This window comes from Typha angustifolia, chromosome 15 (genome assembly GCF_048772165.1).
Source record: "Typha angustifolia cultivar Huaian chromosome 15, ASM4877216v1, whole genome shotgun sequence".
NCBI lineage: Eukaryota > Viridiplantae > Streptophyta > Magnoliopsida > Poales > Typhaceae > Typha > Typha angustifolia.
In genome coordinates, this window is record NC_133253.1 from 21,569,792 (window position 1) to 21,590,941 (window position 21,150).

Genomic DNA, 21,150 nt, shown 5'->3' on the forward strand with positions numbered 1-21,150 from the left:
TTGAGGCGTGCAAACTTGTTATAATACAAATTATATTAAATCTAAGATGATTAGTACAATCTAGTCCTTATTACTCTATTAAAATTATGATTAGTATAACTCAAATGATATCATCTAGTCCTTCTAATTTCATTAACAAAACTTAAAAATCCTCACCAAACTCTAGCCTTTATGATTGTTCAAAATGAGTCAAACAGCTGTCTTCCAGGGTCCCACACAGCCTGCCATCCAGCTGTTCCCCTGCTAATGGCCTTCCATTTAATGTTGTTCTCCCTTAAAAGACCCAATATTATATATTAATATCACATCACTCCACCTCTAAACTTATATATATATATATATAAAGTGTGAAACAAAAATATATTACCCATGAAGAAGTCCAGATCGAGATCTCCGAAAGGCAACAAGAAGACAAAGCCACACAGACCAACCAGGAGGTGCCACGTTAGGCTTGCCACTCGTGTACTTCCTCGAACCCGCCGCACCAACTCCCACCTACAGCTATTAACCGCTTCCGCATTACTTATTTACTACTACTAATTCCAAGTTATATTTCGTTTATTTTTTAGTTCTACTAGTTTCCCCATCTATCTCACGAGGGTAACATTTCCGCGTCTCCGCTTATATATAATTCCCAGTCCATATATATTAATTCCTAGTTCAAGAAATAGGAGGAAGGAAAGAAGCGAAAAGGCCGCACCTTTGCGTCGCGGCCATGGCGATTCTTCTTCTCTTTCTTTTCTTCGTCTTATTCCCTTCGTCTTCCATGGGGAAAGCGAGTCATCCTCTTCCTCGCTTCGCGGAGGCGCCTCAATTCCGCAATGGGGAGGGATGCCCTAACCCCGCCATTAACGTCTGCGACCCCAATCTCGTCCACATCGCCATGACCCTCGACTCCCACTACCTCCGCGGCTCCATGGCCGCTGTCTTCTCCCTCCTCAAGCACGCCTCCTGCCCCGACTCCCTGTTCTTCCACTTCGTCGCCTCCGACTCCGGCGACCTCTCGATCCCCGACCTTCGCCACGTCCTTTCCTCCTCCTTCCCCTCCCTCTCCTTCCAGATCTACCCCTTCAAAGAAACCCTCGTCTCCAACCTCATCTCCTCCTCCATTCGCGCCGCCCTCGAGAACCCCCTCAACTACGCCCGCAACTACCTCGCCGACCTCCTCCCCCCCTGCGTCTCCCGCGTCATCTACCTCGACTCCGACGTCCTCGCCGTCGACGACGTCCGCCGCCTCTGGTCCACCCGCCTCCCCGCCGCCGCCGTCATCGCCGCCCCCGAGTACTGCCACGCCAACTTCTCCCGCTACTTCACCCCCCTCTTCTGGTCCGACCCCTCCCTAGGGCTCCGCGTCTTCGAGGGGCGGCGCCGACAGCCGTGCTACTTCAACACCGGCGTAATGGTGATCTCCCTCCGCCGATGGAGGATCGGAAACTACCGGCGCAGGATAGAGCAATGGATGTCGTTGCAAAAAGAGAAGCGGATCTACGACTTGGGTTCGCTTCCGCCCTTCCTGCTAACATTCGCCGGGGAGGTGGAAGGCGTTGAGCATAGGTGGAACCAGCACGGCCTCGGGGGTGACAATATCGAAGGCAGCTGCCGGCCGCTCCATCCCGGGCACGTGAGCTTGATGCATTGGAGCGGGAAGGGGAAGCCGTGGGATCGGCTCGACCAGGGGAAACCCTGTCCTCTGGATCGCCTCTGGGCGCCCTACGATCTCTACATCCATCCCTCCGATTCCACTTCCAATTCCTCTCTCTGATCTTTTCTTGGTTGACTTACAAAGCCAAGACCATTTTTTTTCTTCTTCTGCTCCTCTTTCTTAGAGGCCGGGATTTGTACAGCCAACCGCATTTGGCATCGATTTTTGATTTTGATTCGTTCTGTACATAAAGAGGGGGGAATTCGTTGCATGATTTCTTTGTCGATAGAGAGATTTTGTTAATCTTAGTAGAGCCAACTAGAAGTTGGTGATTGGAATCAACTGGCATTCTTTCTAGCTATTATTTCCTGTATCTCTCATCACATCATGGTGTTCTTTTTTTTCTTTTAATTTTAATGGTTGGGAATCCAGTGATAGATTGATGCGTTATCTTTATGGTAGGAGTACTCTGGTGTATTGTGGACAGGCTGGAGCTGACATATGACACTCTGGGATGTCGAGATAATAGTAAAAGTAGCATTGTTTGAATCAATCCAGCAAGATGTGATACATAGCGTTTTACTAGGATTTGTTCACACTATCCACTTCAGTTTTCAATTTGTCATATGTGGACCTTTCAATTTTGGAACGTTGTATTCAATGGTCCTCTCGATTAGACGCTTTTTTACTCCTAAATATTTGATACAAAAATCATTACTAATTTTAAATATATATATATAATTAAGTTACAAAAAGTCCTGTAAAAGAGTGTGTTTGATTAATAATAATAATAATAATAATAGGTATTATCTTATATTATCATAATCATTTATCAAATATTTATACTTTTTATGAGAAAAATTATTATCAGTTACAGCATTAAACTTCTTTTTTTCCTTTTCTTTTCTTTGTGTTGGCAAACAACTCTTTAATTTGATTGGAACAATCAAATGTACCTTACAGCTATAATAGTAGTACTGAATCCTGAGTAAATTTCCTTTTCCACCTAACAAAATTCGTGAATACATTATTTGCAATATATTTGTCATCCTTGTTGTCTTCTTCCCACAGGCTGGATGCAACCCATGTCAATCTTCATTCAATATAAAGTGGATATGGCCACTGATCCTCTGCAAGCATTCCAGCCGTCATAATTGCTCCTTTATATGGATAACTTACTTCACAATCAACAACCACATTCAATTATACTTGCCATCCTCAACTGGGAACTGCATCAGTTACTCTGGAGAGTATACAAGGAGATGATATAAGGCTGTTATTACTTCAGATGTTCTTTTCCCATGAAGCCTAGAACTCCCAATAGTCTGATGAGCAACTAGCTATTTATTTTCCTATACATTGGTACCTGAATTAAGAAGCCTAGGCCATTCCTCTGTCTTCCTCCATTGTCTATTTGATGATCAAGTAGCTATAGCTTTCAATACGAATGAAGGTAGATATTTAACTTAAATTTAGTAGTTCTAGGAAGTATATTTGTGGGAAAGAGTACATTGGTACAGTAGCAGAGGATTAGCTCTTTCTGATATGTATACAGTGCTTTGATTAAAAAAAAATCATAATCTTAGTTATAGGTTGATAAGACTCGTCTGCTAATTATGGTACTTATAAGCCTTGTCTTATTTTTTGAAATCTAGATATGAGAAAGAATTATCTAACAATTATATTAAGTTCATCAAGGAGAGAGAGAGAGAGAGAGAGGTTCATCAGTACAACAGAGATTAATGATGTTGATGGACCACTTCTTCTTTCCTCTCCACACAAACACAACAAAGTGGCAGACTTATTAAGCATCACAAATAGAGGAGGTGAGGGAATCCAATGGTAGCTCTGTTCCAGGCTTGGGCCTAATAGGTATCATGTCCAGCAACAGCCCAAATCTTTTGGATTGATGAGAAAAGGAGATAATAAACAGTTTTAGAGTAATGAGCTTGAGATTATATGATCTTTTTACCTGTGATTTGAGAGTTTGGAAGCAAGACATGGTTTAGTTTAACAACTTCCATTGATATTGATACCATTCTTTTGAGCACTCCTGGATTGATGCATATAATATGAATTAGAACCAAATTGGAAGATTTATTTTTGTTTTACTTTTATTTTAGTGGAAGATGTATTGAAGCTATCTCTATCAACAACTGAAAGAATTGTGTCCTGAATTCTTATCAATAACTATAAAATATTCAGTCTGCTAGAGGATCTGCTCCACTTTTGATAGTAGACAGACCTTTGACATGGTCTTAAACTAGTAGTTGCAATTTATTAGAATATAATACAACTTTTTGCAAGTCAAAGGATGTATAATTAGAAGTAGCTCGATTCATAATTCACAAGTTATGTAAATGATATTAAGATTGTTCAAACAGGCAAGCGTCCTTTTCTTCTGCTACAAGTCTTAGAACTTTTCATACTAAAACCATTTACATTTGTTCCTCTGATTTCTTATATATCCCTTGTGCCAAGTATAAGTTAACAGGCAACAATGTAGCAATATATCTTTTTAGAATCAACCGTCCAAATTGTTTTGGGAAAATTATTTATAATTTTATTTGTGTTACTAGTTATATTCAAACTGAAATTGTTATTATTTTTTATTATATTTGATTAATCTACGTAACAAATTCTTAGTTAATTGGATAAACTTTATAATGCATAAAGATATGGTAAATATATGGTGACGAACCGGCTTGATCCGATTCGTAGCAATTGAGATTCAAATCTACACGGGATTTGAAGTATGTGGGTGGAGGTAGGATGGAGGTGATGATGAAGTGAAGTGGAGAATAGTTGATGGATATGACTTGGCAATCGATCATGGTGGTGGTGGTGGTTTGTGAATGTGGATACGGTAGATGGTTGAAAACTATGATTGGCCTATAATTATGGTAAAAATCATACGGAAAATAGAGACGATTAAGATAGAGAGATGAAGGAGGAGAAGTAAACTTACAACTAGAGGAATCGATAGCCTAATTGAGAGAGATGCTAGGGCAAAAGCTAATTAATCTTTCATTCTAAGCATATCTAAGATAAAGATATAAGGCCCTATTTATAGATATTAAATCAAAAAGTCTAAAATAAATTTAACTAAATCTGTCTTTATAATCTTTTTGGGTTAAGAATCTGGAGAAGTTGTGAATACCAAAGTTGTAGATATGGAGGTTGACGATCTTATCCAAATATTATTCAGATATTATAGAATATTTTACGAATATCTTTCTGAAACTGCACAAAGTTGGATTTAGCTAATTAACCTACTGAGGCTCTAACTAAACCAAATAACTAAATAAGATAATTAAACTCAATCCATTGAGCTCAATCTCCTTTTGATGTGATCCGATCTGACCCGATTCGCATCATATATACATATATTTAATATATTTATTATATTTTTATTATCTGAAATTTAATCTATATTATTTTATATGTATCGAAAAGTTTATTTAATATTATATAACTTTGTATCTATGTGTTTTCAAATTCAAACTATAAATTAGTTATATATATAAATAAAGAAATAATAATTATTGGAGGATGGAGTTAATTAGGTATGTGAGCGTAAATTGTAGTTCTCACCTAGTTGCATGAAGTAATATGAGACAATGATTTCCTTCTCCTAACTCGTTTGACTAAGTAACCGTCTCGACGATTTCTCACACGATGAGTTATATATTATTCAATCTACTCGTTTTCGTACTAGTTGAACACTAATTTGTTGGAACGGGTAAGCCTCACGGTGCTTTTACCAAAAGCCCCATGATTCTCTAACTACGCTCCGTATCACGTGACGCAATAAAGGGAGGGCATTTCCGTCATAGAAGCTTATAATAGGAACGCAACGCAGCACCCACCGTCTCCGTCTGCGAAGAGAGCAACCACTCTCCTCTCTTAGTCCTGAGTCTCCTCCACTCCAATTTGAACCCGTCAAAATATACCCAAATCGAAACAAACAAATGGATCGAATCAAATAAAAGTATACTGAAATCATCGAACCCTACCTTCTCTTCTTCTTCTTCGTCTTCTTCGTCGAAATCCCTAAAATTTATCGTTCAATTCTAATTTGTTCATGGCTTTCATCTTTAAGCTACTGCCATGGCTATCGCTAGGGTTTCCTCTTGTTCTCTTCCTCCTCTTCACTACTTGCTTCGCTCAAAGCAATATCCAGACCTTCTTCCCTTCCCAGCCTTCTCCAGCGTTCACCAACCCTCCTCCTCCTCCCCTCCTCCTCCTCCTCCTCCTTTTCCTTCTCCTATCTCGCAATCTCCTCCTCCGCTTCCTACTTCTCCTCCATCTCCATCTCCGTCCAAGAGAGGTGAAGTGACCAAGGCGGTGATCGCGACCGCGACGAGCAGCTTCGTGCTCTCTGCGCTCGTATTCTTCGCCCTCCATCGATGCACCGCGCGGCGGAAGGAGGTGAAGTCGCCGGAGAACCCTTACCGCTCCGATAACAAGAACATGCGGCTCGAGAGGCTGCGGTCGAGGGCTAGTCTGGCGGTTCGAGGCGTGATCGTGGATGACAATGGACTCGACGCTATCTATTGGAGGGAGTTTAATCGGGAGAGTAAGAAGAAGTGCCGGCACTGCGAGGAGGAGGAAGGAGAGGAGAGAGATGCAAGGCGGAGAAGGAGAAGGGAGAGGAAGGCTCAAGAGACGCCGTTTCTTCCGGTGGGATCGGTGAACTCGTCTTCGAGTGCTTTCCAGGAGTCGGCGGTGACGACATGGAGCTCGGTTTCGTCAATTTCGGCGTTCTCAAGCGACCCAGTGGTTAGGCCGGCTGCGCCATCGTCTCCGCTGCTTCCGCTCCCGCCGGGGAGATCGACTCCATCTCCAGCGCCATTTAGTATTAGTACTCCATCATCACCACCGTTGCCTCTGCCGCCTGGTCGATCAAGTCCGGCGCCGCCGCCACCGCCGCCGCCAGCTCTGGAGCAACCACTCGTAGCTGTTAACGCCGCGGCTCGTCCACCTCCATCTCCACCGCTTCCTCCGCCACCTGGTCGGCCAATTCCGGCAGCATCACAGCCGCCAGCCCCGCCTCCGCCTCGGGGCCCGCCACCTCCTCCTCCGCCTGGTCGGCCAAGTCCGGCAGCACCACAGCCACCTCGCGGCCCGCCACCTCCTCCTGCTCCGAAAGGGCCCCGCCCACAGTCATCGGCGCCGCCGCCCCCGCCGCGAGGGATCGGAACGCCGTCATCATCGAGGCCACCGCACCCGGCGGCTGCGGAGGAGGGAGGGCAGAAGAAGCTGAAGCCGCTGCATTGGGTTAAGGTGAATCCGGCGAACGCGGATCATTCAATAGTGTGGAATAAGATCACGGACGGCTCATTCAGGTACATTCTCTACGGCAACGTAACAGTAATAATAATAATAATAATAATCATGCATCTTAGCTTTCTGCTATAATTATCACCGCTGGAATGAGCAATTAATGCTTCATTTATTGCCTTTTTGGAATGGATGGCTAAATTGATAATCGGGAGAATTGAATTGTCTGCGTTTTAACTTGGATTCCAGTATTTAGTCTTCAAACATAAGCAATAGTAGTAGAAAAAATAATTGAAGAAAGATTTATAATATACTCCACTAGCTTCTTTTCAACAACCATTAAGAATTCTGCATCAAAAAAATTAAGAATTTAAGAAAGAATAAACAAGGTTGTCGATAAAGTAAATCGGAGTCTTCTCTTTCGAGTTTTATAGTTCATAACAATTTATGTTCTGTATTATGAGATTAGGTAGTTTATATTGATGCAAGAATCTTCATAGAAATCATCCATGTAAGTTCTTTACGCTTGTTGTCTAACTATAAACTATTTATGCCACAGGTACGACGAAGACAGGATCGAAGCCCTCTTCGGCACAGTACCCGCCAACAACGGCAAAGACCCTAAATCCAACACCACCAATTCCGGCACCTCTGCCGCCGCCGCTCCCGCCCAGATCTGCCTCCTCGATCCCCACAAATCGCAAAACATTGCCATTGTCCTCCGCTCCATCTCCCTACCCCGCGACGCCATCCTCCACTCCATCCTCACTGCCCGCGGCCTCTCCACAGACACCCTCGACAAGCTCTCTCGCGTCGCACCTACCCACGACGAGCAGATCCTTATCACCTCCTTCTCCGGCGAGCCCTCCCTCCTCGCCGACGCCGAGTCCTTCCTTTTTCACCTCCTCCGCGCCGTCCCCTCCCCCTTCGCTCGCATCGACGCCATGCTCTTCCGCTCCAACTACCCTCTCGAGGCGTCTCACCTCCGCACCTCCCTCCAAATCCTAGAGTCCGCCTGCGCCGACCTGAGAAATCGCAGCGGGCTCTTCCTCAAGCTTCTGGAAGCTGTGCTCAAGGCCGGGAACAGGATGAACGCCGGCACGGCGAGGGGGGACGCGAGGGCGTTCGACCTCTCGGCGCTCTGCAAGCTCTCCGACGTCAAGAGCACCGACGGCACGACCACTCTCCTCCACTTCGTCGTCCAGGAGGTCGTCCGATCCGAGGGCAAACGCTGCGTCATCAACCGCAACTACAGCCTCCGTAGGTCCGACAGCAACACTAGCAGAAGCAGCAGAAGCGGCGGTGATTCCGGTAGGGAAGAGAGGGAGAAGGAGTACACAAAGCTCGGTCTCCCCTTGGTCGGCGGCCTCAGCGCCGAGCTCGACAGCGTGAAGAAGGCGGCGGCGGTCGACTACGACGCCCTCGTAAGCGAGTGCGCCGCACTCGAGCGGCGCGTCCCGGAGATCAAGCGGCTGCTGGACACGTGCGGGAGCGGAGACGGGTTCGAGAGGGAGATGAGGGGGTTCGTGCTCTCGGCGGAGGAGGAAATCGCTGAGGTGAGAGAGGAGCAGATCCGGGTGTCGGAGTTGGTGAAGAGAACGACGGAGTACTACCAGCCGGCGGCGGCGAGGGACAAGGGAGCGCATCCACTCCAGCTGTTTATGATAGTGAGCGATTTCTTGAGGATGGTAGACCAGGCGTGCGTGGATATCGCGAGGAATCTACAGATGAAGAAGACGGCGGCGGCGAAGGAAGCGAATGGGAGAAGCGGGACGACGAGGATTGGGGCAGAGTCGCCCGAAGGGTCGAGCAGTGCGAAGAGGATCATGGCGAGGTTCCCAAACTTGCCGCCGCATTTCTTGTCGGAGAATTCCAAGTCAGACTCTAGCAGTGATGAGGAGGAATAGGGGAAGAAATTGGAGAAGATAGGTTAGATCGATAGATAGAGTTTTGGTTTGGGTGATATTTATAGTGTTGGATGTACATTTGAGGTGTAGATGCTGCGGACAGGTTAAATTGATTATTCTTTTCAAATCTGTACAAAGAGAGAAATTAGTAAAGTGATAAATAGTTCACGTATAGTTTGGATCGTATTCGTGTGATGCTGCAGAGGAATTCCATTCTCTGCCGACATCAATGATCATGCATTTGTCGTGTACAGGGTGATGCTAACAATCAACTATATTAAGCATTGGATAAATAACATTTTCTGCAGATGATTCATTGCTTACACCTTCTTCTTGCTCTAAATTTATGTTACAATTGCTGCATCTCGAGGTACACTGTAATGTAAAATCACTTGTTGGACAGTGACGCAGCAAACTCCCACATATTGTTGCCCACATAGCAAGCTTGTGGACCTTAATAATCGTTTAAGCATATTTTTTGAAATAATAATTTTGGAAGATGATAATAGGATTATTAACACGGAGTCTTCTGCTCACCGAAAAAGAAAGATTCGACTTCAAAATGAGCAGCCTCGAAAAAAATTTCCACAACGATAACCCATACCCTCAGCAAGGGGAGTGACCTGGTTCAAATCGGAATCAGACAACTCACCAGCAACGCCGTATCACTGGTGATCAATTTTGATTGCATTTATGGCTGATTCATCTGCAGTGGAGTTAAGACACCAGTCTTTAATCTGTGTAGCATTACTGCACGTCCTAATCAGCCATTTGGAGACCTTTAGAGGACAGGAGCCATTGTCAAAGTGAGTTAATGAAACCCATGCAGATAATATTTCTTGTATCTCAATTCTTAAATGCATATGGCCATAAATAATTTAAGTATGGAAAAGAGAAAGGAACAATAATTGATAGTCAGCTTACCTTTAGGATGGCTGGCACATTTTGAGGCAACTTTTGTGTGCAGAAGTTTCACATCTGAAGAGAAACTGTACTACTAATTCACGCAATCAATTATATATACTTTTTTTAGCAATTTACTTTTTTTAGCAATCAATTATATATACTTTTTCATCCGGTAAGCTCACTAATTGGTGCACGGTTCATAAAATTAGATGCGAGCAGTGCATTTTTCTGGAGAAGGGGGTCGATGTCAGGCAATTTTGGAATCTGGTGGAGCACATCATAAGAAAGGGTAAGTAGTGCAACATAATGATATCAGATTGCAGATGTAAATAGCATGCAAATGATAACAGATATGAGAAGCACAAATCAAAACAATCAGCATGGCAGGTACTAAAGCTGAGTGTTGAACTGATGAGTGCTCTTTTTTCAAATCTCACATAACAATGTATATCTAAGGATGCCTCTTCAGTACCAACAATTTACTTTTTGGTCAGTGTGGCTGTTCATGTGACAGATTATGAAGTGACTGATCTATATTATACAGTTAAGAACAAGTTCAAATGGAAAACGATTGAAGTAAGTTCTGCAGAATATGCATATCTTAATCACAAATTCTAAATATCTTTCTCCTTTTAGAGCCAGACAAGCGACAAGTTTTCCGGTGCTTTTTACTTGACCATTTAATTTGCAAAATATTAAATCTCTAAACTCATATCTCTAATTTTTGACTGAGGGGAGCCAAATGGACATCAGAGTCATGTATTACTTACTGGATCAAAGTAAAGTTTCCCTGACTTTAGATTTACAATATCTGCAAACAGATAACTTACAAATAAAGTTAACCAAAATTGTCGTGCGCTGGTATTCTAAGGCTGATGAGTATTAAATTACTAGCACCAATCAAATACAGGCTAAAGTCTTACGAGATAGAAGTGGAATAGGTTAGACTGGAAAAGAGGAAAATAAGCTGTTGTAATTGCAACATAACAATGTATTACAAAAGATGCATTAGAAGAAGATTGGGAATGATTTGACACAGGCATTTTGAAAGCCCAAGATTTGTGGTCAGATGTCTATAAGAGATAACACCTATGTAATAAAAGCCCAACATACCTCGAGTGAACAAACTACTACGGGTTCCTGTGATTATTTCTGTCCAAGTTTTTAAAAGATTCTAGGAGGTAGACGGGCGGACAAGTATATATATAGCATCTAAGCGCTACAAGGGTGCCCAAAATTTAAGACAGTTAATTTTTTTTAAAAAAAAACTAATTAAAGAACAAATTAAAATTAATACCTACAATTGAAACAATATACTAATGTATTCTTGTTCAAAACTATAGTAAGCTATTTGAATCCACCAATTATCGACATGTATAATAATTTTGAATTTTCAAAGTCAATCTACATATTAAGATATAAAATGAGATGCTAAAGCAGTCACCTATAAGTGGAGCTTAGTCATATTTTATCTAAGACGAGAGCCTACACATTAAGGTAGAAGTTTTTTAAAATAATGCTTTTGTGTAAGCAACTTTTCAAGGAAAACAGAATAAAAAGATTTTTTAACACATACTTGTGCCAATAAATCAATTGTACGCCGTAGAAGGCGAGCTAAGTCTCCATCATCCATAGCGCAGTCCATCATTAGCTCTCTCCAAGTCAAACCGGAGGCCCAAGCCTCAACCATTCCAGAAAACTGACTGTCTAGATTACAAGGTACCTTAAAAAGAGTAAAATCAATAAATTTTAATGTCTAATAATTTAATAGCTATTCTGAAAGTAATCATAGTGAATACAGGTTGCTTCAATACTAACCTTTACCCTGTACTTGTCTTGGAGTTGTATCAGAGAATGTCTTTGCTCTTCCAAAAGGTTTACAACATTAATTACAATAGCGGATGGATCATATATATAGCTGCAAGCATGCAACAGTCAGGTATAGTTTCTGCACTCAGAATAAAGGATGTAAAAAGTGTCCTTTAAATTGTCAAATAACATTCAATGAGCCATTGCACAATATTTTTGAAGCATCACTACAAAGCAACTATACTTTTGTAAAGAAATTTAAGGACATGTTGACAGTGCATTCATACTCTTTACTTCTCCAAGCCCTCTACATCTTTTAACACTTGTCATATACTCTGCCCTTACCATCTCTTGAGTTATTTACCTTTCTATATTTCTATAATCTAATATAACCTATGACATGAACAACAGCCAATAATGTGAACAATGAGACAAAAGGCTTCTGAAACTGAAAGTTGAGTAAACACTAGCAAAGTGTCGAAAACATCAAGAGGAAAATGACCAAGTTTATCTTAAATTAACAGACTAAAACAATTTAATAAAGATAATTAAAAAATCATTGCTGTGATTTTGATGATAATGTACCTAGAATTTTTCGAAGGCCGTAATTTAATTCCATCAGAGACTAGACTTCCACATACTGCAGCAAGTTGTGCTGGTTTTAGATCTAGCAGGATCTTATTCCTAAGAACCATGGCAAGCCAGAGTTCATTTTCCCCTCGGATAGCTGCTGCTGTTTCACCCAAAGGATATATAACATGGGTGTTGATATCTAATGCTCGGGCATCCTGTATTACTTTGCTGATCTGATGCGGAAAATAGAAAAAGGAAATTTTAGAAATGACAAACTAAGTAATACAAACATCGCAAATGATAAGACCAACTGTTAGAATATTAAGCATAAAAATTGCACACCCCTAACAACTTAAGTTTTTAGAATAGCAAGTGAATTAACAAGGTATTAAAATAGAGGCTCTAAATTTAGATCCTATCAAACTCATTTGTTATTTATAAATATAAAATATCCACCCATTTAAGTTGAGTCCACTTCTTACGTCTATCAAAATGTCTTAAGCTTAGAACTAAGACAACGTTAAAATATAACGGATAACACATCCTGATGCATACATCCCCATATAGGTATACTCACACATATATATATCTAGTACACATGTATTGACTCTGCATAAATGTGCACACTGGCATTACTCTATACAGTTTGTAATTTAGAAGTCAAAATACAACATTGATGAAGGATTCACTATAAATAAACAAACACCATGTAGGAGGATGCAGCCAAAAATTGTTAATGAAATATTGTAGTGTATTTTGCTACATGAATATAGATATGGATATCAAAGGAACAGTCAAGACAAGAGAAAGATCTACCTGAAGAAACTCTTTCCAACCAGTTGGTTCAATTTGATTTATTCGTCTAGTTAAGCGACGAGATCTAGCATTTAAGCGTTCAATCTTTTCCTTTTTGAAATTTCTCATATCAATGATCTTTTTGAACTCTTTAAATCCTTTACTACTTGTGATCTTCTTTTTCAAACGTGAAACCTTCCTCCTCTGCTCCTTGTAACATTCTACAGCACCTTGATACTCTTGAGACAAATGTCTCACCTGAAGATAAGAATGAGAATATTTGTTATAAATTAAGTGCATGCCTAGATTTGTGAAACGAAATAGTCTCAAGTAGTGGTTGCCGGTTGCCAAGTTTTTGATAAACACTTAAGCTAAGTTCAACAAATATCAACATAAACAGAAAGCAAGTGATTATTCAATAACAGGTCAGCAAAACATTGGCATTCAGTTACTAGCAGAAAAATAGAGATTACACTATCCACTGATGACAAAAAGCTAAAGCTAAAATTATTCATTTATTGACATGTTGCACTATTGTCTGTCTGAGACTCCTGAAATCTATTCTCTTGCTGCAATGATGCCAGGCAGATTAACAGGAAGATAGACCAACATTTAACAATATGTGTAACTTTAGGGAAAATATTCTAAATAATGAAAAGTAATCCACCTTGGAGCATCTCAAAGTTTTTGTAAACTTTAATTGATCAGCTAATATATTATCAGTTGATCAGAGTAAATATAACAAATCACTATTAAGGAGGAGCTATCAATCAGATATAGACCTCATCATCTTCTGAAAGGCTACTCAGAACTGGAACATTAAGACTCCATGACCAAGTATCAAGAGAACCTTCCATGCACCATAAGGGCCCAAATTCAGATTCTGCAAGCTTTTCCCACTGCAACTCTTCCTTCTTGAGGAGCTCCTTCAAAGTTTCTTTAGGTGGTGGATCACCCTCAACTAAAGAGATGGTGGGCAAACCTGTCTTGTATATCATCTTTACCCATTTCTCAGTAAAGAGATACCATGAGTTGTCTGAACTTAATGCCACATAATAAGATAGTTTGCTATCATCCTTTGCATCTCCAGAATCAGACCCCAGTTTATCAGGAACAGGAGCTTCTATGTCAACCTGCACTTGTCATGCTAATGAATTAAGCTTGGCCTAATGGAATACAGAGAGACAAAAGTATACACAAATGAAAACATTAACAACTCTTACTGATAAAATTTTTTACTTGGAGAACAAATAAAATAGAAAGAGAGATCTTGATGTTAAAAAGCTAGCAGCATAATATGAAGATTGAACTCCAAGAGCCATATCTAATCAAATATAACACCAAAAATGTGGCAATCTCTTATACCCAATATAAATATTGGATGAAAAGAAACTAATACGTGCTTTCATTCTAATAAATGCATTAAAAAAGTTTAAAATTTCAAATTTATAGAAATTTCTCTTATGAGGCTTCTGATAATCAGATGAGCAAAACCAAATGCATACTACTACTAAAATAATACTAACCTTCTATCACTCACCATATTCATGATACTTGGAGCAGAAAAGGAGTTAAGCTTTCCAATGAGGACAGCAGGAACAATGTGCTGAACTGCTTCCTTATCCTTGTATTGCAAACACATGAATGGAAGGTGATCACTTTCAAACTCTTCCAGCAGTGGTCTCCATGCAGCCATTCTCTTAACTTCCATCATTCGTCTAAGTTCATTCCGCAGTCGCTTCTCTGCCTGAAGAAAATTGCATATGCAGTCACAATTGTCACTTAACAATCCAAACTACATTTGATTCTAAAGATGGACTATTGAACGTGTCTGACAGAAAATATAGATCATTTCATAAGTTATTAAACTCTGGGGAGAGGACATTAGTGAACTCCAAAAAAGTGAAGCTAGAGAATATAAAGGACCAAAGTCAATAAGATTATTAATGTTAATAAACAAAAAGATGATTAAAATAAAATGAGAATACTGACATAAATAAAAGCCATCTTTTGCTTCTTTCAGGATTAAGATAAACTTTAAATGATTTGGCATTAAAAAAGAACAAAGAACAAAAATATGAACATGGAATAGGAAAAGAGGAACCAAAGCAGAAGCTATTTCTTTCTTCTGGACTTACTGAAATCAGTTTCCATTAACATGAAATAACATTACAATCCTCAAATGAAGCAGTTAAAAGTATCTCAGTGTGTGCAAGTCAATGTATTCAAAAATAGTGGTAAATAGAATTTTCAGATAAATGCAGTACAAGAACGATAAAGTTTAGCATGTATACTACAAGAAATTTAACGACAGTAGACAATTAAATCTTCAAATAATTGCCATACTCCATTTATCTGCATATAGCAGTTAGAAAATGGAAGCAGAAGAAAAGGTTACCCTTAATTCCTCTTGTAGAATAGAAATCTCAGAATAGTCCTTCTCTGATAAATGCTCTCGACATTTTCTTTCAACATATTCATCCGTAATTTCTAAAGAAAGCAATTCAATTTCATGTTCTATTCTTTTAAGCTCTTCTTTCGCAGCAAGCATGACACTGCTACCAACATAATTTCCAAAACTTTGCTCCACTAGTTTTCGAGCTTCTTCTAAAGTTCGTCCTGAATGGACAGCTTTTGCACCATCTGGCTCCTTTAACTTGCGAGTAAGTTTTGAACCCTGAGGAGCATAGAACAAGATTTTACATGAAAATAAACATATAGGACAGGTATATTGAACAGAAAAGTTGTTAATACATTACATACAGCAAGGAGATTCAAAACCATCCCATATGAAGCCGTGAACTGTGAAACAAGGGGTTCAAGTCCAGCAAATAGAAGCTCACAGCATTCTTCAGCTCCTTCATAGGGAGTCTGAAGTAGCACAGCATGACCAACTTTATCAATGCCTCTTCTTCCAGCACGCCCTGCCATTTGGAATAGCTCGTTTGGGCTCAAAGCTGTGCGCCCTGCTTCAGCTCTCTTGCTAAGAGAAGAAATTACAGCTGTCCTAGCTGGCATATTGATCCCAGCAGCAAGTGTTTCAGTTGCAAAGACAACTTTAACAAGCCCTCGCTGAAATAATTCTTCAATAAATGACTTCCAAAGTGGTAAGCAACCAGCATGATGTGCAGCAACCCCCCGCAAGATGCCTTTCACAGCGACTTCTCTGACAGCATCAGGATACTGCATGCGGAACCTCCTAAATTCTAGTTCAACTTCACCAGCTTCAATTTCATCTAAAAGCTTGAAATCCTCAAGATACTGAACAGCAGCATCGCATCCTCTTCTGCTGAATATGAACCAAATAGCTGGAAGCATATCATTTTTCCTAAGCTGAAACAGAGTATCTCGTATTTGAGGAACCTGAGGTAAAGGTACACCGAACAAGACCATATCACTGATTGCTTGCTTACATACATTTCCAGCGTATGTGAGAATAAAAATGCCAAAAAGGAAAACATTACACAAAAAAATAAGATTAAACCTGTGAGCGGCGTATAGTGTTCATGTCATTCTTTGACAATGGTGTCTGTCTTGATAAACTAATAATGTTATTATAATCTTCGTCGACTTTAGCCATTCTACCCTTCCTTTTTCTCTTCTCCTTGTATGATTCAGTTCTTAAAGAAGCAAATTGCAAGTGATCAAGTGACAACTTCCTATATCAACACAAACAAATGATTAAAAAACCATTTATAAACTGATTTACGGCTGTGAATCTATGATACTTATTGACACGACAAATATGACTGGTGTACTGCTTAGCATAGTGTAGATCCCTCGGGTCAAATATCATGTGAACAGAAAACATATATCGTTTTCAAAAGGAAGGAAGAGAAAGTAAAACCCTTCAGTTCCTCATTGTGCAAATCTGCAACTTGAAAAAAAATAAGTAGGAGAATGAAAAGGCAGCAAACTGATTAGAAGATAACACTTTGTATGGGCACATTAGATCAGAGAAACCAAATATAAGGCCACACAATTCTATAGAAAAACATTTTTAAGCATCTGTTGCAACTTTAAAGACTTTTGAGGTCCAGAGGAAATGAAAAAATAATCAACACAGAGATGAAATATGAAATAAAATTAAGGAACAAACTCACAATGGACAATGCAGGTTCACCTAAAATAAAATATTAAAAATAGATGGTAGTACAACGGTAACAGTAATACACCAATGTACTGGAAGGGAGAAGTGGAAACCACCTATTCATTTTTGCACCCTTTCCATCAAGAAGTGGTGATATATGATTCTTCATTGAAAAGTGCCAAGTCAGTGGGACTGGTCGTTTAGTGGATGTTACCAACTCTGTTTTACCATGAATCTGAAAAATCAAATTACAGAGAGACGAAAGTGAGACTCTTTTATACAAGTACATTGTAAATCAATCAAGGAAATAAACTACAATGAACAAACATTGAATAAGAGTGGACCAGTAGAATATGGATACAAATCAGATACTTCTTTTCAAACCAAAAGAAAGATCAAGGTGGCTCGGAAACTTTTGGGTACCTCTTGGATGCTTTGATGAGGTTTCTTTTTCATTCACTAATGGAGGCTAGCCACCATTATGCGCTTATGAAGGCACTACTAATGAAGGCAAGAGCTCCAATAAGGTTTAGTTGAATACAATTCAATGGTACATTGTAATTGTACCGAGTTATCTTATCAAGACCATATGTGCAAAAAAGAGTGTTAAAATATGGCATTTATGATGTCTAGCCACTATGCAGTTTGACAGTGTCAGAGTGCACATATCACTATTTATCCTTGATTTCACACTGGGAAGATTGATTTCTGGCTTCTTCTATGTTAGCAGCATGTGGATTGTCAGCTACTCTAAGGCTTACTGACGGCTCTAAATCATCAATCAGAAGTCTTAAGGAGAGAACAAAATAACAGAAAATGGTCTCTAAATGTTTGATGACAATTTAAACTAAACAACAGAAGCAATTATTTTAAAACCATTTTCCTACATAACTAACAATTAGTGAATGTAGAAAGTGGAGAGCCATATATCTTTGACTGAGTGGATTGGCTTTTGTGTTGTGTATAAGTGCAAATTGTTTCTGGCACAAACAAGAAAGCATGAATAGCAGCTTATTCGTGAGCTAGAGTATGTACCAATTCTGATATTCTATTTATTATAGATAACTCAAATTTACCTGCCCTATCCAGCCAGCCAACTCATCAGGATTTGCAACTGTTGCAGAAAGACATATAAGCTGAACTTCCTTTGGGCAGTAAATGACCTATAAAGAAAATTATATTAAAATAGCTGGTAAGCCAACAACTGTTAATATGGAAATTAGGAAAACATACTATCTCTTCCCAAACTGTGCCTCGAGATATGTCACTAAGGTAGTGTACTTCATCCAAAACGATCACATCAACATCAAACAACCTACTCTCAGAAGAAATCATGCCGACGCTGCAAAGAGAAATGGAAGAGATCATACATGTGAATGAGATCATACATGAGACAATAAAGGATCAACAGAATTGCAATAAACTTAAAATAAACACCATCTTCTAGATAGACTTAATAATTTACTGGTGGTGTCCATTGCAGTGCAACCACAGCAGTCCTACAGGAGTACAGGGTAGAAAGAAACCGCAACAGCCTACCTTTGGTACAGCATGTTGCGCAAAATCTCTGTAGTCATAATTAGTATTCGAGCATCTTTGTTAACTGCAGAATCTCCAGTTAAAAGGCCAACATTATGATCACCAAACGTCCTTCTGAAATAGTTGTGGAACTAGAAGAATTAGTAGAATAGTAGTTACAACTTACAAAATCTAAAGTGTGAAACCAATTAAATGTATTGATCACTTAATTGTCACAATGAGCTTTTATCAGCTGACAATTGCCACATTCTTTGGACACTAATAACTGGAAAGTTAGTCGAAAGATGCATAATTAGCACCAACATTTGCAAAAGAGGGAATCCTATATAAAGTCTTTGTAACTCCTAAGGGGGAAAGAGAATCTACAATCTACTCTATTCCGAAAATGTGCTCACTCAATATTTATAAGCCCTGCTTCCTACAATATTACAGGAAGCAGGGCAGTACACATGACCTAGAACACGCTCAGACTAGTTCGTGTGACTGATCAAGTGGAGATAATAATCGTGCACATCTCCAACCTGACACCTAGATAGTACACATACAGTGGAAAAGTCGTGAAGTATAGGCCTTATTAATGAATATACATACCGAAAATCACGGAATTTCTGATTGGACAAAGCCTTCAAGGGGGTTGTGTATAAAAGCCTTCTTTGTCTAGCAACCATAGCAACTGCTGCAGCTTCTGCGATTAATGTCTTCCCACTGCTTGTTGGTGCAGAAACTACGACAGAAGAGCCTCTTAAAAATGCTTGGATAGCTAAGCGCTGCAGAAAAAAATATAAAGCTTTTGCCTTGAAATATAAAAGAGACAGTATCTGAAGAAAGAGTTTGCTTGTAAGTTACCTTAATAGTAAAGAACAATCTACTGGACTCATGTACTGCTATTTTATTTGCACACGACAAGTTAAACAATCCAGTCACTACTTCCATCTCAGATAGGATTTAAGTCCAGATATATGCCAGTTGAACATTTATCTAAACAAAGTGTATGCCAGGATACACCAATCCATTATACATCTTGATGTTGTGTTAGAAGATATATCGACGCCTTTTCGCATCATAATCTGATCTGTTTTACTATGATTACTCCAATTTACCTCTGATCTCTACATCTCCACTTGTAAAATCTTTCAAAATCCTTTGATAACAAAGCGGGGAACTAAAATTCTAAGCATGTGAAGATGAAACAGAGGTCCTATATTCAGCATTCTGCCCTTAGTGTAAACAAAATCACTTTTGAGCATTTTGACAAGCATATTAAGATCGTTCTTCCCGCGAACCCCAAGTGAATAACATTGAACAGCAATTATACACACTAATAAATGCACAAACTACTGCAGATCCTTGTTCCAATGAAAATGTTACCTGGAATTTATCTATGGGGAAATCATAAATCCCGGCGAGCTCTACGTAATCGATGATTTCTTCGCCAAACTCCTTCACTTCTGCCACCAGTTTCTCAACACTCTGCCGTTTGTTCTCCTCGGAGCGAGGAGAAGGGCCTGCACCCTCCAACTGCGTGGTCTCTCCTACCCTTTCTTCTTCCTCCTCCTCTTCTAACGCATCGATTAAGAAACCGCCATCGTCGTACTCCGCCGCCGCCTCTTCATCGTCGTCGTCATCTTCCTCTTCTTGCTCCTCTTCCTCATCCTCCCCCTCCTCCTCCTCCTCCTCGGTGTCGGAGAACTGCCCCTTCGTCGGGTACGCGGCGTTAAGGGGGTCGCGAGAGAGGCGGACGAGAGAAAGCCTCGGTTTAAGAAGATTTAGTGGTCTGTGATGGCGAAACCCTAGTTCTTGCAAGAACCGGCTGGAGATGGGGAGCGGGAAGAGGGATGAGATATGGAGGGCGGAAGAAGAAGAAGAAGAAGAGGGCGGAGCGAGAGAGTGCATGAGGGGGAACTGGGGAAGTGGTAAGGAAGAAAGCGCTTCAGAAGTAAGGAAGATGTGGATATAATAATCTATTCAACTTCGGATATCCTTATATACAACGGTCAGTTACTTGACCAATGATTTCAATTCAAGGACAATAAATATCTTATTTATTACATTCTATACTTATTTTCATATATACTCATTTTTTGAGACTCATGGGCAGTCTACATTGGGTATGTTTCCGTAATCTCTTTAAATTATTTTTTTAAATTTAGATATAAAATTTTATAATAAAGCATATATAATTTGTATAAAAAATGTGTACAATAACATTTTTTTTGCTATGTTCAAAATTAAAAGAGGTTTTTCCAATGTGGTATGTTATATCAAACGAAAAGAATTTGAAAGACTAGAGTAGATTCATATTTCATCGTATTTCATCGACTATAATTTTAGTGTTACTATGTTCTTTCTATTAAGAATCACGAAAGGAGCCTCAACATATAAAAATTAGACGATTTTCTTAGCCCGCTAACAACCTGAGTTTCACGCTATTCAAATGATACAATGCTAGGATAATAGAAGATTTAAAAAACTCCTTTTGTTATATGCAAGTTTTATGGAGTTTTTTTCGGCTTTTGAGTCAGTAAACCTTCACCTGTGCTAGAGTCAGTACAATTCTATCAAAGCGAGAGTTGATTCAAGCGAGTCAGATGCTAACAGAAGTCATA

At 39.8% G+C, this 21,150-nt stretch overlaps 3 protein-coding genes across 5 annotated transcripts; 2 read left to right on the plus strand and 1 right to left on the minus strand.

Moving 5' to 3' along the window:
• The first annotated feature begins 644 nt into the window (after positions 1 to 644).
• Positions 645 to 2,006, plus strand: LOC140779821 (probable galacturonosyltransferase-like 9). The gene has a single exon (XM_073125106.1). The coding sequence runs from the start codon at positions 716 to 718 to the stop codon at positions 1,760 to 1,762; it is 1,047 nt and encodes a 348-aa protein (XP_072981207.1). The 5' UTR covers positions 645 to 715; the 3' UTR covers positions 1,763 to 2,006.
• A 3,508-nt stretch (positions 2,007 to 5,514) lies between these two features.
• On the plus strand, positions 5,515 to 9,006 carry LOC140779820 (formin-like protein 4). Its single transcript, XM_073125105.1, has 2 exons — positions 5,515 to 6,990; positions 7,485 to 9,006. Exons 1-2 carry the CDS (start codon positions 5,753 to 5,755, stop codon positions 8,830 to 8,832), a joined length of 2,586 nt encoding a protein of 861 aa, XP_072981206.1. The 5' UTR covers positions 5,515 to 5,752; the 3' UTR covers positions 8,833 to 9,006.
• A 130-nt stretch (positions 9,007 to 9,136) lies between these two features.
• LOC140779819 (DExH-box ATP-dependent RNA helicase DExH15 chloroplastic) lies at positions 9,137 to 20,491 on the minus strand. 3 transcript variants are annotated; one of them, XR_012107402.1, is made up of 17 exons: positions 19,913 to 20,491; positions 19,136 to 19,311; positions 18,545 to 18,658; positions 18,239 to 18,347; positions 18,082 to 18,168; positions 17,122 to 17,240; positions 16,400 to 16,574; positions 15,679 to 16,278; positions 15,314 to 15,592; positions 14,456 to 14,662; positions 13,698 to 14,048; positions 12,937 to 13,173; positions 12,133 to 12,353; positions 11,557 to 11,656; positions 11,315 to 11,461; positions 9,757 to 10,002; positions 9,137 to 9,611 (listed from the first exon to the last, which is right to left on the minus strand). XR_012107402.1 is itself a non-coding variant. In XM_073125103.1 (16 exons), the coding sequence occupies exons 1-16, from the start codon at positions 20,435 to 20,437 to the stop codon at positions 9,904 to 9,906; spliced, it is 3,546 nt and encodes a 1,181-aa protein (XP_072981204.1). In that variant the 5' UTR covers positions 20,438 to 20,491; the 3' UTR covers positions 9,137 to 9,903. The 3 variants fall into 3 exon arrangements, 1 of the variants encoding a protein (XP_072981204.1); XR_012107403.1 differs by having other exon boundaries at positions 9,138 to 9,611; positions 19,136 to 19,268; positions 19,913 to 20,052; XM_073125103.1 differs by having other exon boundaries at positions 9,137 to 10,002.
• Positions 20,492 to 21,150: the final 659 nt, after the last annotated feature.